A 27,735-nucleotide genomic window follows, 5' to 3' on the forward strand; every position below is an offset into this window, starting at 1 on the left:
ATCAGTCTAAAAAACTGTAACTTCTCTTTCTAGAAACAAAGGAGATTCTAAGTGAAACTTTTTGCTAAGCCAAAATCAATGGCTAAATCATTTACTATGTCATTATCAAGTTACCAAGAAACTTTAAAAAAAAAATAATGAATAAATAAACATCCCCAAAACCCCTCCTTTACCACCCTCCCTCCCACTCTAGTTGTTAAGTCTGATTCTGGTGTGCTGTTTTAGTTTTGCTTGAGTAAGTGTGAAGGTTGAGCTGGTTTACTGTCTGTTATGGGATATTTGTTTACAAGGCGAGCTAAAGTGGGGTTGGGAGTTTGTTATGTTCCAAAACCCTACTGCAGAAAGTTACAGCCCAATAAAGCTGTTAATCATGTTTACCCTTATGTACACGGTCTAAATCCCGTATTTATGTTTCGGTTTTCAGTCGTGCCTTCTCCATTTCTCTCTTTCCGTCCCCTCTATGTCCTTTTATTTTCCTGTTTCCAAAGTGGCAGGCTGACCTGGCCACTCCCAGCATAGCCAGTGTTTATGACAATTGTCAGCGGCTCAGCCACGCCCACCATAAACAGAGCCCCGAATTAGCCGCAAGGAGCAAACATACGGTACCTCAGCACTCTGCGCGTCCAAACACCGTTTGCTGTGGCTGGTTTTGGGCATGTTTTTCGTCAAATTTAAGAGTACCGCCATTACTGTGTGCCGTGCCATAAAGTAAAAAAGGACGCTTTTAAAAAGGACTCAGTGTACGTGTTGGTGCTTTTGTCCTGCGTAAATGGCGGGGCGACTGAGCAAAGTTCAGAAGTTCACTTGAATACTTGAAGCGAGAGCAGATCGTGGCACTGCGTTTGTATTTCCGCGTGTACACAGAAGTGCGATACAGTCGGTAAATCGCCTACCGCTATTGCGACGCAGTCAGGAAAACCACTGCTAATAATAAGCGCGGTAATAGGCGACATGGAACAGCTCGGGCACATATTGAATGGCAACACCATGACTCAACATGAATCCCAACAGTAAAGATTTGCAGAACACACAACGCTCCCCCGAGTGCCCCAAACTGTTATGCTCTGGGCGGCCGTGGGGCCCCCCTCTCGTTTCTTGTTAAATTATTGCTTTCAGGGGATTCCGTTTTCTTTATCCTCAACACCAGGGGAGGGAATATTTTAAAGGAATGCTAGTATGTTATTCCTTTTAAAAGAGGGGCTTTCTCCGCCCGGGAGAAAGCCTCGCTCTCATTCTCTACAGGGATTGCTTTCTTTCCCGGCAGTCAACAAAGACCCCCTTTCTCTCCCTCTCCCGCTCTCAGCCCTGCAGTCTTTCGGGACTCCAGAAGGAACGTTTCTGTTCGCGAGCTGCGGCAGTTGCCTTGGGATAATGGCCGACTCAATTTGCCGCAGTTAGGGGAACGCTGTAAAATCACGGCAGCCTCTGAAACATTATATTTCACGCTACTAGGCTAAGAGTGTGGATAGTTTTAAGCCGCTATCATAACACTGAACTAGAATTCCTGCCAAGTAGCATTGAAAAAGAAGACATACATACACTCTCATTATCAATTATGCTAAATATAGTTGTTTTAAATATGGTATTCCTTGAGGCTTAGATGCCAGAGGGAATGTGGATATCCAAGCGCTCCAAACTCCGTGAACGTTTTACGGAATGGAAATGGGACTCATCTGAACGTAGAATGAAACTAGCAATGGCCTACACACGGTGGGCCAATTACCTGCTCTAGCTCACGGAAAGACATTACCCCAGCGAAAAATCTAGTGGAACAAACGGTACCAAACCCCCACAGCGCAGCCACAAAACCGCTGCAAAATGTGGTCCGGAGTGAACTGTCAGCTCTACAGACAAAGTGTTTGAAATGTAACAGAACGTTGTGTCAGTTGAATGATCTGAATGAGGCCGAAATCTCTGGCACTGACCCCAGTATTTCACATTTTGCATGTATGGCTCTTTGATTCAGTTCAAGCACAGCACTGACTGAACGTACTAACTGAAATGACCGAGTGAACATACTTTTTGTGCTGCAGTCTTTCTAACTGTATTTTATACCGTTTCTGAAATTTTCTTTTCTTTTTAGCTTGTTTGTCTTTCTGAGGCGACACATGTGGCTTCGTACATTTCACAGAAAGTGTGTTTCATCTGGACTCAAACTGTATGCCTTGCATCCTGACCCGAGAGGGGTACAATTTATTTGGAGCCCTACATAGCGTAGGCCTATATTAAACTTTGTGAAAATACTGAGGCCCTGCAAACTGACTGCGCTCTCAGCTCATCTATCAACAGTCTCCTGACTTCCTAATACCAACCTTCACCCGGAAACCGAGCAAGTTTAAAGCCATTTTTTAGACCCGCTTTTATATTTACATCACATGCCTTATTTCTTTCAGCCAAACGCCATTATAAAATCGCACCTAGCGGAAACACAGGTGGACACGGCGCTGGCCGGTCTTGTGATTTACGACGAAAATAACCTTGGCGGCGCCTCCGAGGACGTAGCAGGGAGGCGCTAAATCACGACGCGAGCTTAATACAAAGAAAACCAAGGACACGTTGTTTGATAAATAAATAACCCTCTCCTCCGCCCATATTTACTGAAGGTGAAAACAGGAGGACGAGCAGAAGCGAAGAAAGGGTCCACTGTAGAGGACAGAAACAGAAACGCTCCATAACTGGGAGCGTTATGACACCGTCGGATCTGGGCTGAAATCTGGGGAAGACGCAACAAATTTTAAACACGGGTCGCAAGATCCTTGGGGTCAACAGCTGTATCTGATAGCGAAACAGAGCCCTTCGGAAAGCGTATTTCTCGATGAAGGCCTTCCACTTCACAAAAGAACTTCAGCCCCGTCCGACACGACCGCAGATAGCATCACGCTAGCAACCGCTACGACCTTCCTCAAATAATCAATCGAGTCGCGCCGCAACCTGCAGAAACCTTCCTTATCAATTAATGACAACTGCAGTTGCCTTCCCCAATAATCAATCGCATCATGCAAGCTGCTAAAGCCTTTCTTATCAATTAACAGCATCGTGATTCAACCAACTAAAACCTTCAACAATTAATTGCATTAATTGCATTAATCCAGAGAGAGATATAACCTTCCTCAATACTCGACAGTGCCCTCCATAAATCCTCTATAAACTACCATAACCTGCCTTAATAATCAATAAACTACCATAACCTGCCTTAATAATCAATAAACTACCATAACCTGCCTTAATAATCAATAAACTACCATAACCTGCCTTAATAATCAATAAACTACCATAACCTGCCTTAATAATCAATACACTACCATAACCTGCCTTAATAATCATTAAACTACCATAACCTGCCTTAATAATCAATAAACTACCATAACCTGCCTTAATAATCAATACACTACCATAACCTGCCTTAATAATCATTAAACTACCATAACCTGCCTTAATAATCAATAGGATCATGACAGCAACTGCTGTGCGCAATTAACCATCAGGCTTTAATTTTTCAGCCTTTAAGTTATCTGTTATCACATTTTATTAACACTGCCATTAGCAAGCAACTCCTATTCTCACTGACTTACGGATACGCATTCTCACCATTGCTATGGTCTAATTAGTCTTCTTTCTTTCTCCCTGTTTTACACTTTCAGGGGAGTGAATGCTCATATCGCACACAGGCAAGCTCACAGCGATTCGGATACGCATCTGTGAATGTGTTGGTCAATGTGCCGTCATCTATTCCTTACCCCGTTTTAGCATGCGCTCAAGGGGAGTCCATGGAGGCGGGTCTGCATTCGCACCTCTACACCCCCACCCCTCCGGTCCACCACGAGTTACAATCTCCATCCAACTCCCATCTCCCTCCATGGATTGCAACATTCATTCATTGCCTTCATTATAGGTTCTTACAGCCTCTATCCAGAGGACTTCAACATGCATACAAATCAGAGAGAGCGCTTTACACATTCCTGCAAGAGGCTACAACAGGTAAACTGCTTAGGATAGTTAATGTACACCATCTTTTTTTTTTTAACGCATTCTTTTAGAACAGCATTCTCCTCTCCTGGTCTACATGAGAAAAAAAAAAACAAAAAAAAACCTGCCTTCGGGGCGCTGTTTTAGTCAACCGGCTAAGATACGTTCACCTCCCCACTTCCCAAGCCCTGCCCCCCGTCTGACTGTACATGCCCACACTCCCCAAAGGCCTCCACTTTACCGAACGCGCAGCCCTACCACCCCCGAGGCGCCCCATTTTACGAACCGTACGTTGAAAACTGTGCAACTTGTAAATCAGCTCAGAGGCAGTGGTGTTTCTGGGCCGCTGACAGAGTCTTTAACTCGGACACACAGTGTTCCAGCAATCTGCCCAAGGAACTCTCCCCCGCGCATCAAACATGTCAAATCCAAGCGTTAAACCATCTTCATTCTCACCTCCTCCCAGTCACAAATCTGTCCAGATGCTCTCCTTACACACACGCCCCATGTCTCTCTCTCTCTCTCTCTCTGTCTGTCTGTCTGTCTCTTGGATTTGTTTCACTTTACTCAGAAATGTTAAGTTTGTCAGTTGAAAAGCTGTCGCTTTCGTTCACCTTGGTGCAAGTTCACATTTGGCTATGAACGTCACTACGTGCAACTGTAGAATAGTAAGTATGTGCCTGTATGTGTGGGGGGGGGGGGGGGGGGGGGTTAGAGTCAGGGAGAAAAAGATAAAGTGAGAGAAATTCCGTATGACTGTATGCTAGCCATGTCCGTGGTAAAGATCCTTACCTCTCACTCTTTGGATCCCTGTGTCTGTGGTTCTCCCAGTTGTTCCTCTCCCCTTCAGAAAACTTCAGAGAACAGTTCCTCTGTTTACAGCGTCTGTTAACTTTCTCTCTTGCATTTAATGTTCTCTCTCTGTCTCTCTCCCTCCCTTGCTCTCTCTCTATGTCTCTGTCTCTCTCTCTCTCTCTAAATAAACTTCTGAATGCAGTACCTCCCCTCTTGCTTTCCCACAGTGTAACGGCCGTCTGCCAAAAATGTGGGGATTTAACAAAAAATGTGACATATCCTAACAAAAACATTTTTGAGCTGTGAATGGTGTTGCAACAGTGCCATCTAGTGACTCCATGAAAATCAAGCTAAAGTGTTGGCCCACCATATTGCAAACATGCGCAATTTAGCGTGGAGTTGCTTTAAAAATAGCTGTTGATGCAGTTCAATAAACAAACTCAGTTAAACAAACTGCCATCTTTATTGCAAATAGAGCTAGAATATGGATGCGAGTCCTAAATGGACAAAATGCGAAAAAGATAAAATATCTTTTGCCAGAGCTAATTGAACTCAATGTTTTTTCTCTACCCTTGGGTTACCTGATGGACCAAATGACCATCTCTTGTGACTGTAAAGCCCTGGTTATGTGTTATAGCATAATAGCAGACGTTTCATTGTGGGAAGACTATCAATAAGCTGGTAAACTGCAGTACTTTTAAAAGCATAATTATCATATTTTTTGAAGTTATGCACTGTTACTGTATTTCTCCTATGAGACTTTGTAGCACGTAATGACAATGTGCATCTACGTTACTTACCTCTGCATTTGAATGATGATGTCTGCAGTCAGTTCTCCAATTTTAACAGTAGGTTTGTGAAATGTCAACAAGAGGCGTCAAAGTGTAGTATGAATTACCCTGATATAATGTCTATTGGGGAAAAAAATTCCATATTCCTGCATAAGTCATCATAGTAAACATTTACTTTAGTCTATTAACGTTATATCCTTTGAATATTTTTTACATGCGCATATTTATTCTGTATATCATTCTAAAACATGTTGTGGATGATTACTACCTTTCTTATTTTCCTCTCCTACAACAGTATACCCTCTGTAATAATTCAAATGGGTGATCTGGTTTTCATACCTGATTATATACCTGATATACCTGATTCAGCTTGAGGGTGTGCACATGTACCTGACCTCTTCACTGTTGGAGTAGCATGTCTTGACCAAGGTCTTTGATCTGAAATATTAATGAGAATGAAAGCAGAGATGGTGTAGGAATATGGAATTTATCCATATTTATAATATTTTTGAGAACTGTTTGAGTAATTATTAAAAATTTGAGTACTGTAAAAATACTAAACTAAAACCCACAGTACCTTCATCTGAAATATTTCTGAAAATGAATTGTGAGATTTTTCACTGTTTTTATAGATACTGTATGAGCAGATTCACCACTACCCTTCATGGTCACACTAAAAGGAATTTGAATGTGTGTTTTACTTGAACCTTACTTTTACTCCTGTTTGCAGTGCAAATCTTTGGTTTTTCCCTGTATGTTGTTGTGCTTAACAAGTTATAACATCCCACCAAGTCTCTTCAAATTGCCAGTGCAAACACGCCACATTTTCTGAGCCATTACTCCTCATTACAAAGAAAAAAACACCAACTAATCGAAAAACTTATGAAACATATACAAGTATAATACATTTTGTATACTATTCAGTGTCAGGTTAATCATGTGATCAACTCTTTAGGAAATGGCAACTCTATGGGAAACACCTCAGGCATGTGATTTATTTCCCTTTCGATTTCAAGCTTTTTTGTATATTACACAGTGTTGCCAACTCATTGACTTACAAATAATTAAATTCAAGAATGACTAAATTAAATGAGATAACGTGTCATTGCTGTCGTTTCGTCCATCTTTCATACGTAAGCTTCATTAATGTGTCACTTCTTGCACTCCATCTTCTGCTTTCATACGCCTCGTTAATTTGGAACGGACCGTTAACTGCTATCAGCGCTTCTTGCGGAAACCTGAGAAATGTTTGCGCATCCTAATAAATTCTGACCAAACAGGTCTCCCGCAGCACAAATATTCAAGCGCGCAACAATTTCCAAATTTAATCCAACACGCCAGCCACGCTCAGCGGGTTTCTCGCTCTATCCCCTAATGCCAAAAAAGGCATTTAAAAGGGCGGGGCGGGAAAATCTGTTTAGCCTTGACTCCGATTTTATTTTTATACGACGCCGACGATTCTCGAAATTCGCGTGCAGGAAAACGTTCACAGCCTGCTCCCTCGTCAGGGTGAGCGGGGTCTGGCCTTGTCTCTGCTTTCGGCTTCCTCTCGAGGAGCGACGGGGAGGGTGCGGAGCCCGTGTGGAAGGAAACCAGCTTTCAGTCAGGCCACATGCTGCTTTTAGCAGTTTCCTCTCGAGGCTCCGGCTCAAGCCGGTCTTTCAGTCGTTGATAGATTTGGCGCACAGCTCACAGCCAAACGTTCATTTTAAAAACACCTCTCATACAGTGCTTGTAGCACTAAGTGCCCTAGTTGATATGCGATATGCTCAGTTTCCAATATTGTGCAGCTCGGTCTTTAGTTCACGCGAATTCGGAGTGGGCTGGCGCGCAAGTGAACAAGAGTTGCATACATAAGTGTGCCAGAGTTGCGGGGAGCGTCCCATGTTAGACTGAGATAAGTCTACTTAGACTGATAGATCCACCCAAGACCCGCCAATTCATTTCTGTCCCCTGTAGGGGACACAAGTCTCTGAGTTTAAGCTCAAGAACAATATGTTCTAATATGCTGCAACCCAAATTATACGGGACATTCAATTAAAAAAATAAGTAACTGAAAATAATTTCACTGCAATGTGTTTTTTTTATGTCAAAATGTTTTGAATACTTAAACCAGGTCTCAGGATCTTAATAACTTTTTTCCAGACACACATTTCTCACAACAAGGGGGAAATATCTCCAGAATGTTGCTACCACTACCAGTGGGTTTAATAACATTTCTTATTTCATGCCAAATGCTTAATGACTGTCGTGGCTCAATTCCAAAAGTATTCACACCTTATCATCGAGTCTGGAATTCATGATAAAGCTCTCCTGTGCATTTGAACTTCAGTACAGCTGATGAGGGAGCAACGCTACACTGCACAGTCACGGCTGGCTATGCCAGTTATTTCAGGCTTATTCAACTTACAGAGCCATTGGTCCAATGGGACATCTGTGGCTCAGCAAGAGTGAGTAATCCCGAACATCTCACTGTGTGGTGAGGATTTGGCATTTTCGCCGTCAGGTTCCGGATGTACACGGGGCCAAACAAAAGCCCACCTGCAGAGGCCGGGGGGATCTGCGAAGGCTGCAGGCACTCACAGTCTTCCATGTCAGTACTCAGGGGAGCAGTCAACTACTGTACAAAAAGGCCCGTTTAGGGGCCCAGCTACAACTATATAGAAAAACATACTAATGTAATACTGCCCATTGTACTAAAACAACATTAGAACTGTGGCTTACGTTGCATGTGCCCTCCCCCACATGAGAACGTATCCTAGCGAGTTCACCAGTACTCTATGTCTATGGGGTGAGTACTCATTTTTCACTCGTTCGATAAAGGAAAAGAAAAACGTAAGGGAACAAGCAAAGCGAGACAGAAGGGATTAACATAGATTAACGGAGACAGCAGCTCTAAGGGTGCTATTAAAAGTAAAGTAAAGGGGGGGAGGAAAGAGGGCAGACAGAGAAAGAGTAGAGAGTAACCAGAGCGATTAATGCCACGGGTTTGTGTCACTCTAGATTCCCAACTAAGCTGCAAATTGTATTTCATGTGAAAATTTTTCAGAGAGAAAAGAGGAACAGTTTATATTCTCACAACATTGGCAGACGGACTGACGGGCTATAATATAAGATGGTGATATGTGTACGTTCATATTTAATGTTTACATTGTAATGTATGAACTGTGAATGTGAAATGAGACGTCTTGTTTTTCTTTTATGCAGTAGGAGCTCTTCGATTCAGGGAGCCCAAGGATACAATTTGCAAGAGGGTTTCACAATGGTAATATTTACTAATAAAGAAATAAATGGTTTCATAGTGTTTTGAAATGACCGGAGATGTGTACCAATAACTTGTAGGATACATTAGGCCTGCCTAGGTGAAAGTATAAAATGTTATGTTAGCAATATTTTTTTTTATTCAACTTTGAACTGCTGCCAAATAATATAATTTATAACGCGTCGGTGTGGTGACACTATCAGAAAGAAAATTATTAAAAGTCTTACGTGGCCTAGGCACAGGCCGATTTAATTTATTTGCAATTATCTGCCAGGCCTCCTCTCATTTTGGCCGATCTGGCTATGTTTGATTTGCTAGTTAGTACTGCGTTTTTTGATGAGTTCTTGAGTTTTAGAAGTGAAAAACTACGCCAGTTCCAGTGTTGCCATAATTTCGTGATCTAAAACCCTGAAACAAATTTTAAAAAAACAACACAGGTTACGTTATGATGGTTCGAAAAATATTGATTTTCGTTCATTTCGACGCGTTACATGATCCAGTAAGGTGCACGGCCACATCCCTTTATATAACGCGTATAACGGGGTTTTAGTCGCACGCAGAGAGGAAGCGCGCAGTAATCCGATATGATTCAATTCTATAACTCGGCTACTCAAATCGCGTTCCTTAAACGGAGTAAGACCGAATTTAATTAACGAGACAATTTTATGAGGCACACGTTATGAAATTAACCTGGATTGTTTAAGCGGCGTACCTGAAACAGGAAGTTTCCAGACCAAACCAAAAACACTCTCGTTCCTTGCTAACTCAGTTCAGTATTTCTGTATTGCTTCGAAATTTACAGACTGGTCTCCCTAGGCAACTCATTCTGAGACTGTGGAACGTGGGTGGGATCACCTGTTAATCACAGTATACAGCACATTGCCTGGATAATCTGTTATTCAGTCAAACAAATGGAAATCTCAGTCAGGGACAATTACATTCAAAGGTTAACATGCAAATTTAAGCGCGTTCCATATGTGTGATGAATGGAAGCGTAATGACATATGCACGATTGCTCAAACTCGCCAAATTACCAGTCGTGTCTGAGTCGTGTGCCCGAAGGCATGCGGCCTCTGTGACACGAGAATTGGATTATGCTAACATCATCTAACCTTTTCATCTAATTTAACCTACATCATCTAATTTATGTATCTCATTCCAATTACTTTATCTGACTCCAGCTGACATTAACCTTCTGGGCTTCTCTCTGCTAACAGTTATGCTTAGATTGCCATAGCATACAAATGAGGCCCTATAGCAGTGTTTCTCAACCCTGGTCCCAGTTAAGCTTATTTTAACGTTTGGCTTTTATTTTTTGCCATTTGCTCTAAGATAGACAGCTCCATTCTTTTTGCACAGGTGGTTTCAGGTTTCCACGCTCAGCAAATGAGACCCAACTGATTTCACCAATCAGCTTGTAATTGAATCAATTAAAAATGGAACCTCTGTCAAATGGAATTATTTATCATGTAGTACAGTAAATACATCACAGAGCACAGTAAATGAAAGCATAATTTGACTGACTGAAATTCCTGGGATATGAATATGGGACACTTTTAGGGCATGCATACTGTATCTATTTCTGGCATAATGTGGCTTTAAGATGATAAATCATCCTTCAATAGATGCAAAAATTGTAATTAACTTGGAACAATTAGGAGCTCATTACAGTACAGAGTTGGTTACTGTGGTTGGAACAAAAACCAGACACAGACGCAGTCCCCAGGACCAGGGCTGAGAAACGCTGGCCTAGCTACTCTTATCTTGCATAGTACGGCTCTACCCCAGGGCTGCCCTATCCTGTCCATGGAAATCTACCGTCCTGTAGGTTTTCACTCCGACCCCTACAAAGCCACACCTCATTCAACAGCTGGAGGCCTTTGCTGAGCCGCTATTTATTAGAATCAGTCATGCCAAATTAGGGCTGAAACGAAAACCTGCAAGGCGGAAGATCTCCAGGAGCAGGGTTGGGCAGCCCTGCTCTATACGAATCACAGTCTGTCTGGGAGACACAGACGTGATTACCCTACAGAATACAAATGTGTACTTTGTTTGTAATGACATTACAGGCAGGTCTTAAAACCACAATGTGTAACTGCTTAAAATTAAGGCATAAATTAAGACCAGTAACAGTCACTGGGCCTCAGTCACAAAACGTGTAAGATCACATTTGATCGTAAACTGTGTGTAAGAACGTTTCCAAGAATATTTTGGCATTCATAATTTTTTTTCTTATCTGTATTTGTTCACAGCTGTTTCCTTATGCAAATCACATGGAACAGGATTACGCATAAAATTTACAAACAGCCAGCATTCATCATCTCATACACCTGGGATATCACAATAACAAAGGTCTGCATTGATCCAATGTTGTTTTTTTTCGTAGGAACATTTTTAAGAACAAAAATAAGAATAATTTAAGAAACATTTTGCAGATGTGGCCCATTGAGGTCACAACAAAGAATACAGCACGGTTCTAAGAATACAGCACGGTTCTAAGGTGAATATCGAAGACAATGCTGCATCAACACCACAGGACGACAAAACGATTACGTGCAAATGTAGCGCCGGATGTCATATACTAACAAATCTTCATGCAACATTACAATTTCCCTCAATAGTGTACTGGCAAAAATTATGGAAACTGAGCATTTGTAAACAAATTTTGACAATTAATGAAATATTTTACAACAATTCTTTTTTTTTGGCAGAGAAAAAGATATATATAATAAATGTAATATCAACATAAAACAAAAACAAAGTTAATTAGAATAATAATTAGAATTTGTGATTTTAAAAGTTATCATCATTACACCTTCTTATATGTATTAGCCTATACCTACATAATTGAGCAGGCTAATGTATCTTATTGTGGGAAATTTTACAATCAGCTTCAACAAGTATTTTTTCTCCAGTATTTTTCTACACAAAATAATAATATTTATGCAAAGGAAGCTATTTTTCCCCCCCACTTATTTTAAAATTGCAAATTACCGATGCTACATAATGTTGTTACCACTCATGGTCAAGACGATAACCATTTTGAATACATTTTTTAAAAGAAAAAAATGGCTCAGATAGCCACATGGCAAATGGCACAACCACAACAGAACAGCGATTAAAGAAAAACTGCGTTGCCTTGTACATGTATCACCACCAACAGACAGTTTCCCGCAGGTTTACTTTTGAACAGCACTCTGTCAAGTGCCCATCATGCCACAACAACAACACTGATGTGCTGCTCAAACAGTTTAGCAACATTAATACTAATACTAATACTAATAACAATAAATAATAACATTACAACTGATTGCACTGCATATGGTAATACTACAGTATATGCAAGTTATAGTATGCGGTTAACTCAGCCCTGGGAACAGCTTCTTGGGGCGACAGTTTGTGTGTGGGGGGGCTGCAGAGCAGTTGAGGTAATGGCGCCGTGTGTCTGTTGCCCCCTGGTGGCCGCATTCTGGCACTGCGAACACCACTCGCATTCTTTTGGGAGGCTGGTCAGGAGATCTACTGCTGTGAACTACCACTCAGATCTAAAGTAACTATTACTGGTCGAGCCAGTTTGGCCTTCTGGCAAGAATCAAACTGGCAATATTCCAATCTCCTCCCCTCTACCTTCTTACATTAAACAGAAAGCAAAAATTAGAGAGGACCAAAAAAAGGACTCAAACAGGTTGACTGTACACAGGACTGAGGAACAGACGGACGGATAGACTGTAAAGTGAAGCAGAGGTTTTCCATGTGAGAGGAGTGAATCAGCCAGCTGCATCTGATCAGGTGGGGGTCTGTACAGTCTAACTGAAGAAATAACAGAGGCAGAGAATGTGACAATGTTTATGACACGGGTCCTCAATCTAATCCAGAAAGGGCCAGTGTGGGTACAGCCTTTTCATTCCAATCAAGCAGTAACACACCTGATTCTACTAATCAACCACCAGAGTGTTTGCTAAGGACCTTGATTAGCAGAATCAGGTTTGGTAGTGCTTCAAACAGAAGCCTGCACCCACACCGACCCTCTCTGGATAAGACTGAGGACCCTGGTCTATGACATCATTGATTTGTGCCCTATTTGTGCGTGGATGTTGCTTCCTGTTTTTTCACGGTATATTTCTGAATGCTATCTCACATTTTGATTACAACAGTGAGATGTAATTTTTTCAGCTTTTACTGTAGTAATGTTAAGTGGGAGATTTAAACTTAGTTTTGTGTGACAGTACAGTGTAGTTTTAACTGTGTTGTGTGTGTGATCATGTGTTAACCAAAATGGACTGGTAAATGGACTGCATTTATATAGCGCTTTTATCCAAAGCGCTTTACAATTGATGCCTCTCAATTGATGCCTCTCAGCCAAGTTGTGTGTGTTATCATGTACACCCTAAATGTACATTGTTACTTATCTCATATAAATAGCTTGGTCTCCTAAATATTGTTATTATGGCTAGTGATATCATATTGCTAATTAAAGGAAATTCATATTTAGTCACTGAGAATCAGGTGCCTTCCCCGTGTATATATATTTGAATTACAATTTTTTATTTTGTTTGCTGAGCAGTCTGTTTTGATCTGTTTGGATATTCATGCTCTTTTCTACTGAAGTACAGTAAAATGCGGCAGGCATCCAGCATATATTGTCCTGTGAAGTAGATTTATATATACAGTTTCTATGGTGACCAGATTCCTGGAGGACCATGTACATAATGCAGTGAAAACTACAAAAATGGCAGTTTCAATCAGAAAACCCACAGAAACGTATTACAACTGAAACAAGGAAACAAATCAGGCTGTTCTGGGAATAGGTTGGGACACATGAAAAAGAGCTGAAATATGAGACTGTTCAGCCCATATGACTAGTCCAAAGAACAGATTTACAAAAAGGTTCTGTCAACAGGCCCAGGAGTAGTCTTTTCAATTTTTATTTTCTTGCCAAACACGGTCAAGATGAGTGGATGTCAGAATAGGCAGCTGCTTCTTTTCCAGCATCCAAGCATCCGGAAGATAAGGCTGAGTCACCACAGAAAGCAAATTAGCTGAGCACATTTGACATGAAACACTGAACTAACTTCAAAAAGTCAAACACGTTGATGAGTAAAATGAATTTCTTCAATAAATATGAAACACCATTTAAAATGCCTGAGGTCTCCCCAAAAGAACACTATGTGTAGGTGGTTTTCAACACCATCTAGTGCTCCAAATCTCCAAATCTGAAGCCCCCACCATCTCGTTTTATCTTTAGATGCCATTCTGTAAACATATAACAGCAAAAAAGCAACTCAGATGGGGCATAACTTCAGTATAAGCCATTACATTTACACAGATGGGGACATCATCTTTTTTAGTCACCTAGCATCCAATTCCCTGTAGAATACCCTCCAATAACCATACTTTTCAAGGACAGACTTTTTTACATGGTGTATGATTTGATCTATTGTAAATAAAAATATACCAGAAATTAACTTGCAGAACAGATTTTTACTTACAGTAGCTTACTCAAAAGCAGTTTTTTGTCAATATTTCCCGCAAAGGTTATCACATTTCTCCGTTCCTTTGGAAGGTGGTATAGGACTGAAGTGCACTTGTACTAACCTGAAATGGCTACGGTAGCCACATTGTATGTTAAGTTATTTACCGTGTTAAATTTATCAAGTGCTGATTTATGGTCAATCTCCCATAATAAATTGCATTTTGTGTATTATATAACTTAGTGTTAACATGTTTAGGGTGCATAAATGCCAGTGCCTAGCAGGGATATATGTTTTTTTGAAGGCACTGGGTAGGGCATTCCCTTAAAGGTAAAGATGTTCTGTCTCTTTCCATCCCCTAATCCTCTGGTTATTCAGCTGGTGATTGTCATGGTTTCCGATGTTTGCTTCCTAAAGAGAGTGAAGTCAGGTGACATGGTGATGGCAGCGAAAACTCTCCTTTCCTACCTTCATGGCACACCGCTGGTGTTTGCTTGTGAGCCAGTGGGCTCACCCTCTTTCCCCTATCCTCCAGTGTCCCAGCAGGCTTTGCAGCGGTCTTTGTGCCCTGGTGAACAACTGGATGTGGGGCTGGGGCGCAGCGGTGGTCCTGGGACTCGTCCTGGCAACCCCCGCCTGTGAGGCATCCCCACTGGGCGCTGTGGTAACCCTGGAACCTTTGGACCATGGGGGAACGCAGGAGGTACAACTTCCTAATTGATGGCCACTCTACAGACAACACACAGAGTTTAGGAAACTTATGTTACTGTCTATGCTACTGTGCAATTCATATCGGGACAATCAAAGTCAGTCACCCAGAGTTCAAGTACAAGGAGAATGAGAGACCAAAACACAGACATTGATCACTGTGATGCTAACTCACAGACTTAGTTACAGAGACTGCTCATGGTGATGCTAACTCACAAACTCAGTTACAGATACTGCTCATGGTGATGCTAACTCACAAACTCAGTTACAGATACTGCTCATGGTGATGCTAACTCACAAACTCAGTTACAGATACTGCTCATGGTGATGCTCAGTCAGACTCAATTAAAGAGACTGCTCCCTGTGATGCTAAGACAGACTCAGTTAAAGATACTGCTCACTGTGATGCTAACTCACAGACTGTTACAGAGACTGCTCACTGTGATGCTAACTCACAGACTCAGTTACAGAGACTGCTCCCTGTGATGCTAACTCACAGACTCAGTTACAGAGACTGCTCCCTGTGATGCTAACTCACAGACTGTTACAGAGACTGCTCATGGTGATGCTCAGTCAGACTCAATTAAAGAGACTGCTCCCTGTGATGCTAAGACAGACTCAGTTAAAGATACTGCTCACTGTGATGCTAACTCACAGACTGTTACAGAGACTGCTCACTGTGATGCTAACTCACAGACTGTTACAGAGACTGCTCACTGTGATACTAACTCACAGACTCAGTCACAGAGGGCTTAATCCTGGTTTGAGACATACATACTTACTTCACATTTCTGTGCAAATGAAGGGTATTTTTCCCAATGGGCGTCCTGACTTGGCAGATTTAATTGGGAGTATGATAAATATGCATTTGGAGTGGCATGTTACTGATAAGAAGGTGCGTTCAATTGAATTTTGAGTTATGTAAATCCTGGCTTGAGACTTGGGAGTTTTTAAAAACAATTTTAATGATGCAGTCTGCAAAATTTTCTGCAAAAATAGTTGGAATGAATAGGGAAACCGATCGGCCAGTATATGAAAGCACAGGAATTATGCAACAAACAAAAAAAAAGGAATTAATTCTGTCAGTAGACAGCGATGGCTTTGCAATGCAATACTGATGGAACTGAACAGAAACAAAATCATTTTATGGCAATAAAATGACTTTTGTGTTCAAACATGAAGACAATCAATCAATCAAATTTTATTTCTATAGCACACTTCATACACAGAGGCAGACCAGTGTGCTTTACATAAATAAAAGCAAAAGGAACAAAGAAAGTACAAAGTACATGAAACAAAGACGAGTTAAAATGGTATTCACGTTTGTTAGCCTATATCAGGTCAAAAGACAATCATTTCCATGGTGACATGCATGGATCTAAATGGCCTTGAGTGACATGAAAAAAAATATTCCTCAGACACTGAGTAACAAGATTGCCTGGGAGAAACAGAAGGTTCAGCAAACTGCACGGGCAACATTCCATACACAACACAACATTCCATTCTCCATTGTGACGATCTGTGTTCCCGAGTTCAAGGGCAGCCAAAATGGCTCGTTTCTGCTCCGCTCAGCCAAGCTGGATAGTCATTGTGGTCTGAGAAGGAGATAACTAGACCAGGTATAAGGAGATAACGGAGGGTAACTGGACCGCCCTATACCCCTTTCACGCAGAAGAAAAAATGAGTTTTCGAGACGGCTTTGATACCGCACTTATGTCTTTGTGAACAACGTTGCGACGGCTTTTAAAATACCCGGTGTTTTCGAGGCGCCTCGACCACCGCATTTCTCCTGTGGGAACGGAAAGCAGCATCGACGACTGCTTTCTGGGCGGCGTTCGAATTACGTTACAGATCTGCGTTCACGCGCACCTATCTCAACCGACACACAGATCGTGTATTGCTGCACCCAAATACCAGTTGACACATGTATTTCATTACTCTCCTTTGATTTCTTTTGAAGACATTGAATCTTTTTTTTGATTTCGTAGTCTATTCGCCTACGCCTACGGTCCGACTCATGCACTTTGTAGCGCACGCAAACGTAGCAGATAGCTATATTGTAAATGCATTGAGAACGCGAAAACTATTAACATAAAAAATGCAACCACTTGCACTTCAAAATGTAACCTGTTTGTTTGTTTGTTTGTTTGATTGATTGTTTTGCCGGAAATTACAAGAAGATTGCATCGAAAATAAATAACAAGTAACGTTATAGCTTTGGGCCTGCATCAAGTGTGTTACTATGGTAACGGACGTAAACAATTCATTCACGAGAGTTGAGTTATATTGTGTATGAAAGGTAAAGACGGCTCGAAGAGCCTACCGCATTCGAATTCTGTGAGAAAGGGAACCTGTTACCGCATCAGAGGCGGCTCAGATGCGGTATTACCTGTGTGAAAGGGGCTCTATACACATAAATAGAGACGGACGCGAACTAGGGCCGGCTTGACAATGGCTACTTTTAATTAATGGGAGCTTGTTTGATAGTAGGCTACAACATGCAAGTTGCTCACACACGTAAACTAGCCCAGAGCAGGATTCTCGTATCAAGAGGTCGCATGCAAATATACATCATGCTCGTTACAATATTAAATAGATGACGGCTTCATGCCTAACCCTGACTTAAGCACTGCTGGATGTGAAACGTGATTCGGCCCGGAGTTGTTTGCTATTTCGGGAATCCGAGCTAATTAAGCGCATCCACACTTGACAAAATGCAATTAGACTCCCACATGGGTGGTTCGTGCTGCACTGAATATTATTAAACTAGCTCGTCTTTACCCAAGCCCACTGATGAAAGTTCTAATTCCATCATAGAATGTTTACTTTTATATTTTACAAAGCACAATTATTCCATTATATACGGCATGGGTGACGTTAATTAAATAGCCGACAGTATATAGATTTAAAAAAGGATTTTGTTTCCGTATCACAATCACTCAGATGAATAAATGAAAACGCGACTTGCGATAAGGAAATGAAATTCAAATAGTGTTTACAAACGTGTTGCAATGCTAAAAAGTTTTTGTAATGATCTGAGGAGAAGGAAGCGGGGGGATAAGGCTTAACTAAAAACTTGTGTGATGTATTTAATTCATGCACTTCAATTTCAGAGAGTTAAATATGGTTTAAGTTGATGAAACATGATACTTTCATTCTTGTGCCCTCTTGAGGGTGTCGACTGTGGGTGACAGCCTATTACTCACTAGGAGAAATCTCGCATACGTACAGAACATCAAAGAAAAAACAAAGGCAGCTCTTGCCGATGGGAATGGATGAGGTTAACACATTTTTTTCATCTTTAATGCCCATAGCTAAATGGATGGGGGGTTACAGATGGGTGTGGGAGGATGCAAAATTCGATTTTATTCTATTACTTTGGTCTCCATGTATAAGCCTGTACAGTGTTTTTTTTATTTTTATTTTTTTTAATGTAATATGATAAGTTTTTGATTCCAAAAAAGAAAATACTTTACCTAAATTAGTATAAAAGGTGGGGAGAGCAACAGAGTGAGATGGAAACTAAGATGCAGACTAAAAAGGTGGGTCTTCAGTCTGTATCGAAATATTTCCAAAGATTCTGCTTTCCTGAACACTTTGAGAAGTTTGCTCCACCGCTGTGGGGCCAATACAGACAGGCAATGTGACCACACACGGAGGCTACAGCCAGCCAGCCTGAGGTTCCTGAGGAATCTGGCCAGGGGGGAGAGTGTGAAGACTGAATGGAGCTATATTGGAGCTGTTCCATTCGCTGCCCTGTCGGCTATCATTGAGGTGATGGGAACTGTAACAAACAGCCGATAAGGACGCGTGACGTGAGCATGTTCGGGAACATTGCACGCTAATGGTGCATCATGCGTTTGTCGCCGGGGCTTAGACGAGCAAGCAGGGCGCTTGGCGAGAAGAGAATTGCAGAGGTCCAGTTGAGAGAATACCAGGGCCTGGCCTTGGGGTTCACTGGAATCGCTTATTTTATCCGTCCTCATCGCTTTGGTCCCCACGCGATTTGGAAAATCGATCGAGGTCTAGTATCTTCAAGGACATTCCAATCTGTTAAATGCTTCTGGGAGCAGTGAGGGGCGAGGAGGCTCATGGTGGAGACTTTAACATGGATACACAAGTTCAGCCTTTGTGGGAAAGTCAACTTCTCCACATTTGCCACGTCTGAAATTGACATCGCTTCAAACTGACGCTGAACTGTGAAAGAATGTTCCATTTGCCTAATGCAGTGGTAACCAACTCTGTTCCCTTACTGTTCTGTAGATTTAGCCTGATGTTGCAGTGGTTGGTTTCTCTCTCTCTCTCCAGGTAATGGCACATACCAGTGTGCTAGTACCAGAGCCGTGTCCATCCCGGTTGGAAGTTGCGTGTGAAGGGACCGACTGCATCACCCATGTGACCTCTGACCCCATCAGTGGGCAGTACCCTTCCCCCGGCTGGTGCCTCTGGCAGTGGCAGAGCGTCGTCCCCTTCCGCCACACATCTCGCCAAATACTCGGGTATGTATGATAATGCTGTCAAACACTCAGGGATAATGATCACTGCTGTTAACGCTGATAATGCTCATTCACTGCTACTATAACACTGATAAGACTCATTCACTGCTACTATAACACTGATAAGACTCATTCACTGCTACTACTAGACTGATAAGACTACTAGACTGATTATTGTGGTCAATAAACAACACAAATTTCAGTCACCAAAAGATGATTGGCTCAAAGAAACAGGAGTAATTGTTTTGTTATGGTTCAAGTCTGGGTCATCGGCAGTTGTAATCTTTTTTTTAAAAAGGCCTAGGAATATCTGCATTTATATGGCTGAACAAATTCTTAGCAAATTTTACGTATGAATTAAATGTTTTTTTTTCTTTTTTTTTGGCTCATACATATCCACTTCAGAGAAGTTTTTTTTTATCTTCAGCCTTTTCTCGACCATCTCTTTAAATTGCCTTCAATGGAATTCCAAACTCCTTACAAGGTATTTTAGGCATGAATTTATGCAAAGCACAAGTTCTGTGAACGCGCCTTTCATTTACGTTCGATTGGTATTTATCAATGTACACAAGTGGATATGAAAAAAAAAAGCTGCGTCATAGCGTGTTTGATAAATCTGCTGGATTTTGTTAGTTCATTTCTGAGTACACGTAAATCTACACACGGTTTTTACGAAATTATGGATAAATGAGGCCCACGGAATGCAGTGTATTTTCCCCTTGCGTTTTGACTCTTCTTTTTCTGCCTAAGAAACACTGGGTCTTGTGTCAACATGAATCCTGTGTTCATGCTAGGTTTTGAAGAGCAAGTGTGAATTATATTCAGCATTACAGGAGGTTTTCTAATCAGCAGTTTACATACAGCATGATAGGAGGTTCTAATTAGCTCAGTAAATCAAACAAGCGGACAACAGTTATTTACAGTACTGCATCCACAAAATGCAATATGCATGTAAAAAAATTTGCATATGCATCAAAGACATAAGCAGAATGTTGCCATTGACTATGAGCTTGCTGAGCTAGGACCTGTTGCTGAATCTCTGCATTTGACGAATTGGGACACTTTGATTTATGGCCTCTTGTGACTGTAGTCCCTCATTTGAATCTTGTACTCGTTCCCAGCTCTACGGATGTGGTTTTATCGTCATGGGCAGACCTCTCCGTTCGCCCTGACAACCAGAAAGTCAACCAACCGCCCACTGCTGCCTTGTTGCCCCCCCTCAGGTATTTATGCAAGAGAATGAACGATGACTTGTGAAATAAAACAAAAAAATACCACATTATAAATATATATATATATATTTTTTTTTTTGATAAATTCACAGAATAATACATTGGTATACCAAACCATATACCAAACCATACCATGTGTGTGTGTGTGTGTGCGTGTGTGTGTTCTTGCGTGTGTTCATTTTGAAAGGTACCTGTCCCAGGGGGTAATGTGTTAATTGGTTCTGAGAAAGAGGGTGAAAACGATGTCAGAATTTAATAAAAATAATGAACAAATCACAATAATGTAGCTGCACACAATAAATGTACAACTGTAGATTTATTTCACTTAATACCAAAATATAAGTCTTTCATGATGCTGTAATACATTTCCATTCGAATGCGATAGTAAATCTATTGAATTTTATGCTATTCTTATCAAGACAGGTGTTTCCGTTGTGCTTTAGGCATGCTTGAAAACAGACCTGATTGCGCAGTCTTTCAAAAATGGTTCCTTTGATTAATGTAGTAGTTGACTGATCGCTCTGTACAATATGGTAATCAGTGCAGCACTCGGGTGAATATAACCCCCAGAGTTTCCATTTCACCTCAACGTTTTTATAAGATGTGTGTGTGTGTGTGTGTGTGTGTGTGCGTGCGTGCGTCAGGGTCAGTGTAAACTGTTTTCAGAAGTTTAACCTGAGCGTGAAAGACCTTGATGGGGATCGGGTTCGCTGTCGCTATGGGAACGCAGAGAGTGAGGAGTGTCAGATCTGCTCCAGGCACGAGTTCCTGCAGCTGGACGAGGTGAGCTGCATACTGCCTGCTCTGCTGCAGCTGCGCATCCGTTACACTCTCACCTGCCTGTTTAACTGCAGCTGCACAGCCGTTACTCTCTCACCTGCCTGTTTAACTGCAGCTGCGCAGCCGTTACTCTCTCACCTGCCTGTTCAACTGCAGCTGCGCAGCCGTTACTCTATCACCTGCCTGTTTAACTGCAGCTGCGCAGCTGTTACTCTCTCACCTGCCTGTTCAACTGCAGCTGCGCAGCCGTTACTCTCTCACCTGCCTGTTTAACTGCAGCTGCGCAGCCGTTACTCTCTCACCTGCCTGTTCAACTGCAGCTGCGCAGTTTGCTGTTCCCCTCTTTCCCACTCTAATTCCCCTCTGCTCTCACAGATAAGCTGTGTGCTGGTTTATAACGGTCTTGGAGAGACGGGCCAGTACATAGTGGAACTCATGGTGGAGGATTTTCTCAATGACACTAATGGTGAGAACAGGGCCCTGAGCTCCATCCCCCTGCAACTGTCTCTCACAGGTAACTCCGCCCCCAACTCTTCTTCTTCTTGTACTACTATCACTACTACTACTAATAATAATAATCACAACAACAATAATCACAATAACATGCAAATGAACTCAGACCTACAAGTGGCATATATTAAATTAATCTCCTTATAAAATGCATACTCATAGGAAGTTATGATAGATCTTATGATAGATCTTCAAACCCTACATGCCAGCCAGACCCCTCTGTTCCGCCACCTCAGGACGCCTGGCACCTCCCCCTCTTCGCACTTGCGCTTCCCGGTCACGTCTCCTGTCTGTTTTGGCTCCACGATGGTGGAATGACCTTTCCGTGGAAGTCAGAACAGCTGAGACCCTGACCACCTTCAAACGACGACTGAAGACTGCACCTCTCCCCATCCCTCCCTACCTCCCTGTAGTATCTGATTGACTATGTAATCTTAGGGTTGTAGCTAGGCAAGCTGTTTATCTTAGTTGACTTAGTTATTGCACTTGTGCCTACTCAACTATTGCTTATTTTATTTGCATAGACTGATTTGTTGCTGTTTTTGTTGTGTTAATGAGATTAACCTACAGGGTCCAAGTTAAACTACGCGGTCGTTCCCTGCACTTCCCTCTAGGGTTTTCAACACACTTGTTCCTGGTCTTGGTTATACACTTTGTTGTACGTCGCTCTGGATAAGAGCGTCTGCCAAATGCCTGTAATGTAATGCAATGTACTGTAATGTTATGAGCCGAGTGTTTATGTCTCATGGATGATGCACTGGGGGAAGAAAATCGACTGAACAAGTGTGCCATTCGCAGTGGGAGAGGCAGCATCCTGCCAGGCCTTGCCAAAATTCACAGAAAGGACACCAGCAGGGGGCGCTCAATTCACGGTCCTGCCCTATGATGAAGTCGACTTCACCATCGAAGCCCTCCCACCATCAGGAAGGTGAGAGGAGACTGGTAGTCGACAAGACACGACTTTCTTTCCATTTTAGAAATATTTTGTTGAAAGCAGTGTTCTGAAAGTTAACCCTTAACTTTCATTTGTCTGACGGAGTCTTCTGATCTTCCGCGTTCAACTGTTCACTGTATTTATTTTTTACAAATAAATCTGTGCCAATCATGCACCTGTATAATCTCTCCCCTACCAAATATGAACCCAAAGTGTAGTCCGTGCCTGAAATATGGTGAAATATAACACCTAGAATCTTGCCAGTGTATGGAGTTGGTCTTGTACCACAAAAGGTCGCAGGTTCGAGTTCCCGCTAGGACAATGCCATTGTATTCTTGAGCAAGGTACTTAACCTGCATTGCTTCGGTATATATATATAGTATATATCCAGCTGTATAAATGGATGCAGTGTAAATGCTGTGTAAAAAAAAGTTGTGTAAGTCCCTCTGGATAAGAGCGTCTGCTAAATGCCTGTAATGCCATAAAGCAGGATAAGCACCTGTATTTTTTTGTCCGTAACACACCTGTGTATGACTCTCTTAGGGTATCAGAGATCGCCATCGTGGGCCCTCCTGGGCTTTTCGCCTCAGCGCTGGAGAGAGGAGAGCCGGGTTCCCTCGCGTCAGTCAACACCGCCTGGCTGAGAAGCCCCAACGAGCTTCCTCGTCTGCTGCCGGTCTGTTTCACTGCCAACACCCAAAGGTAAATTAAAGCCGCTTCCTGTAACAGCGATCTCACACACACGCAGATCTTTTTAGTAATGCCGCGCGCGTTCTTTTCAAGTCCGTGTCGGATTTGATTCGCGCGGCACCCTCGCGCTAGGGAGCCAACGCGTCACATTCAAAGATTTAAAACTGTGAAAATGCTTTTTTTTTCAGCTTGCAGTCTGAGATCAGATGCGTGTGGATCAAACAAAGTAAGAGTCTGTCTGTCTCTTTGCGTGCCATTGTGTGTCTTATGAAAAGGTCAAATGGGAAACTCCAAAACCCAAGGGATATATTCACCTGAGTGCTGCACCGATTATCATATTATTCAGAGCAACCAGTCAACTGCTGCATTAATCAAATTAACCATTTTTAAAAGACTGCTGTATCGGGTTTATTTTTAAACATATTAAAAGCACAATTGGAACACTTGATTGGTATAGCATAAAGCTCAATAGATTTACTACCACATTCTAATGTATTATAAATCAAAATGTGTTACAGCATTCTGAAAGACACTTGTATTTTGGTATTGCACGATATCGATCAACAGTATTTGGTATAACTACGTTATTGTGATCTGTTCATTATTGAATAATTCTGACATCATTTTCACCCTCTTTCTCAGAACCAGTTGACTCTTTACCCCGTGGGACAGGTACCTATCGAAATGAATGCGCACACACGCATACACACGCACACACGCATACACACACATACACACGTACACACACGCACACACACACACACACACACATACACGCGCATACACACGCATACATATACACACACACACATACACACGCACACACACACACGCATACACACACACACATACACACGCACACACATACACACGCATACACACACGCGCATACACACGCATAAACACGCATACACACACATACACACGTACGCACACGCACGCACACCACACACACACACACACACATACACACGCACACATATACACACACATACACACACACACACACGCATGCACGAAGATTGAACGTGCGAGAGAGGAATGACGTGCGAATTTCCTCTACTCTCTCCGTCTCCCTCAGTGCTGCTGTGTGGGAGCGCCGAGATGAGTTTCTCTTTCCCGATCTCGGCCGTGCCTGGCCTCCCGCTGTCAGACCTCCGGCTCAACGACCCCTCCTGCCCCGTCTCCCATAACGACACCCACGTGACGGGCCGCGTCTCCCTGGCCGGCTGCGGCACCAAAGCCGCGGTGAGGAACGCCGCCGTTCGCGCGTGCGACGCGACGCGAGGCGGGGCGGCGTCGCGGTCCTCGCTCTCTTTGAATCTGCGAGCGGTCTGCGATGGAACGCGCCCCGGCGAAGCGTCGTCGGGTCTGTTAACGGCGTCTCTGTCAAACAGCCGTCGGGGCGATTCTCTGCCCCCCATTACATTACAGGCATTTAGTAGACGCTCTTATCCAGAGCGACTTACACAATTTTTACATTGTATCCATTTATACAGCTGGATATATACTGAAGCAATGCAGGTTAAGTACCTTGCTCAAGGGTACAACGGCAGTGTCCTTACCCGGGAATCGAACCTGCGACCTTTCGGTTACGAGCCCAGTTCCTTACCCACTGTGCTACGCTCCGTCCATCAAACCGACGTTGCTCGGCTAACGAAGCTAACGGCTAACAGAGAGTGAGCTACGCCTGCTGCGGGCGGGGGCGGCTTCGAGCCCGACATGTCCCCGGTTTATCGCGCGTTCGGCGGCGAGTGGCTCAGCCGACCCGCGTCTTAAAAAAACGCGAACTTGTCGTTTTAATGGAAGCGCGGCTCTGCTGCCGTTCCAGTCCTGTCCTCGAACACAAATCGGCACACAAATCCCCATCCCTCCCTACCTCCCTGTAATCTCTTAAATGACTGTAAGCTTAGGGTTGTAACTAGGCAGCTGTTTCGTAGGTGACTTAGTTAATGCACCTGTCTTAACTACTGCTTGTATTTTTGCATAGACTGCGTTGTTGCTGTTCTCGTTTGTGTTGGCGTTAATCAGTTTAACCTTCAGGGTCCAAGTTGAACTATGCGGTTGTTCCCTGCACTTGGACCGGTGCTTCTCTCTAGGGTTTTCGACACACTTGTTCCTGGTTATGGTTATACACTTTGTTGTACGTCGCTCTGGATAAGAGCGTCTGCCAAATGCCTGTAATGTAATGGAGCAAGAAGCACATCAGGCTAGGAGCACCGACCTTGAGCCAGGTCTTCCAATGTTCATGTTCTACATCCGTGACCGTGTGCGTGATTGGGTAAAAGGCTACGCGGTTCCCCCGCTCAGCGCTCTTACGCCGAGATGCATCGTCAATACCCGTCCCGTGATAAATCACGATAATTTGGGGGAACTTGCTGTCACTTCTCACCATCTAATCACAGGCACCTCCCAGATTCAGGCCTGGCACTGCACCCTCAAAACAGATTTGCACATGCGTGTCCTTTTACCTTCAAACGCAGACTAAAGACTCATCTCTTCAGGCTGCACCTCTCCCCACCCCTCCCTAGCCTATAGTTTAGCTCAGTGTACCTAGTTAGGATAATACGATTACGTTAGTTTATTTGGCAGGATTGTTTTTGTCTGATTAGGCAAATGTGATTCCAGTGCTAGTTTGTACTTGGTAGGATTGTTTGCTGAACAGGTTACTCTACAGGGTTGGAGTCCTGATCTATGTGGTCACTTCTGGCACTACGATCCTTACTTCACTCTAGTGTGTTTCTTTTGCACCTCTGCACCGTGAACTAATGCACTTGTTGTACGTCGCTCTGGATAAGAGCGTCTGCTAAATGCCTGTAATGTAATGTAATGTAATGTTTTAAACGCGCCCCCGTGCCAAGCTCAGGAGGAGACATTTTGTGTCAGTTTCAACACAGTCCGTGTTAAAAGAAAAACTCTCCCTCTGTGACACATGAATTCAAATGTTAAATGCACGAAAGCAGTAAATTTGAACACAGAACACACTGAAAGCGTCATGCGAAAACGGTAACGCAGAAAGCGTGCAGGATCCTTTTTACATTACATTACATTACATTTATTTGGCAGACGCTTTTATCCAAAGCGACGTACAAAAAGTGCATTTCATGGTCATGGACAACTGCTAAACACGGGTTCAGTAAGGTACAATACTTATTTTGTACAGCTATTTCTAGCCAAGAACACAGTTTAGTTCACACAGTGAACACTATTCTGACTTTTTGAGAGCCCGTCCCTAATTTCACGATTTTCCCATCTCTGCCCTTCACCCCTTCCGCCTTTTCCTGGCCCCCGTCCCCCAACCCCCCCTGCCCCCCCCCCTCCAGCACTCGGGCTCGGAGCTGGTTTTCACCAACACCCTGCGGACCCCGCCGCCCGCCCAGCCCATCAGCCGGCTGCCCTCCCTGGAGCTGCAGCTGTCCTGCCGCTTCCCCGCCGCGCGCGTCCAGGGGCCCCGCTACAGGATGGGCCCCGTGGACGCGGAGGAGACCTTCGGCCGGCCCGCCTTCTGGATGGAGTTCCACCGCCCCGGCACGGGGCCCTTCGCCAGCGAGACCCAGGACCCCCTGCGGAGGAACGCGCTGGACCTCCACCTCTTCTCCGACACCCGTCTGGCCCGGGCCGAGCTGAAGGTGTCCTCCTGCGTGGAGTCGCCGACCGCAGACTTCAGGAAGACGTACCCTCTGGTGCAGGGCGGGTCAGTGTCACCGCCTTTCGATTGGTTCCTTTCGCTGCACAAAATGGTGTCCGCCGCTGTGGTAGAACAGCTTTTGATAGGTTGTTCTCGTGTTTGTTAGGTGTGTGTGTGTGTGTGTGTGTTCGCGATACCATCTCATTGGCATCCTATTGTGATAGCGGTGTCCTGATCTTTTAGGTGAGTGTGCGATGTCCAGCTGTCACTCTTAGGTGTGTGTGTGTGTATGTTTGCATGTGTGTGATATCTTTCTCTTACTCTCTTTTGCCGTGTATGTGTGTGTGTATGTGTGCGCACGTGTGTGTGTTTGTGATATCCTTGTCTTACTCTCGTTTGCCGTGTATGTATGTGTGTGTGTGTGTGTGCGCACGTGTGTGTGTGTGTGATATCCTTGTCTTACTCTCTTTTG

General features: G+C 43.2%; 2 protein-coding genes across 2 annotated transcripts in view; one reads left to right on the plus strand and one right to left on the minus strand.

The window, feature by feature from the left end:
• The window catches only part of tspan4a (tetraspanin 4a), a 71,589-nt gene extending 66,629 nt beyond the window's left edge, over window positions 1-4,960 (minus strand). Inside the window, exon 1 of the mRNA XM_064312521.1 lies at window positions 4,759-4,960. The gene's annotated coding sequence lies outside the window, so the exon portion shown is untranslated. The remainder of the gene's footprint in view (window positions 1-4,758) is intronic.
• A 7,420-nt stretch (window positions 4,961-12,380) lies between these two features.
• The window catches only part of LOC135242191 (uncharacterized), a 19,885-nt gene continuing 4,530 nt past the window's right edge, over window positions 12,381-27,735 (plus strand). The window contains exons 1-12 of the mRNA XM_064313155.1: window positions 12,381-12,603; window positions 14,821-14,988; window positions 19,302-19,492; window positions 20,611-20,712; window positions 21,366-21,504; window positions 21,877-22,015; window positions 22,810-22,939; window positions 23,489-23,647; window positions 23,824-23,861; window positions 24,278-24,307; window positions 24,717-24,883; window positions 26,959-27,329. Coding sequence (XP_064169225.1) covers window positions 14,869-14,988; window positions 19,302-19,492; window positions 20,611-20,712; window positions 21,366-21,504; window positions 21,877-22,015; window positions 22,810-22,939; window positions 23,489-23,647; window positions 23,824-23,861; window positions 24,278-24,307; window positions 24,717-24,883; window positions 26,959-27,329 — 1,586 coding nt within the window. The 5' untranslated portion in view covers window positions 12,381-12,603; window positions 14,821-14,868. The remainder of the gene's footprint in view (window positions 12,604-14,820; window positions 14,989-19,301; window positions 19,493-20,610; window positions 20,713-21,365; window positions 21,505-21,876; window positions 22,016-22,809; window positions 22,940-23,488; window positions 23,648-23,823; window positions 23,862-24,277; window positions 24,308-24,716; window positions 24,884-26,958; window positions 27,330-27,735) is intronic.

This window comes from Anguilla rostrata, chromosome 16 (assembly GCF_018555375.3).
Source record: "Anguilla rostrata isolate EN2019 chromosome 16, ASM1855537v3, whole genome shotgun sequence".
Taxonomy (NCBI): domain Eukaryota; kingdom Metazoa; phylum Chordata; class Actinopteri; order Anguilliformes; family Anguillidae; genus Anguilla; species Anguilla rostrata.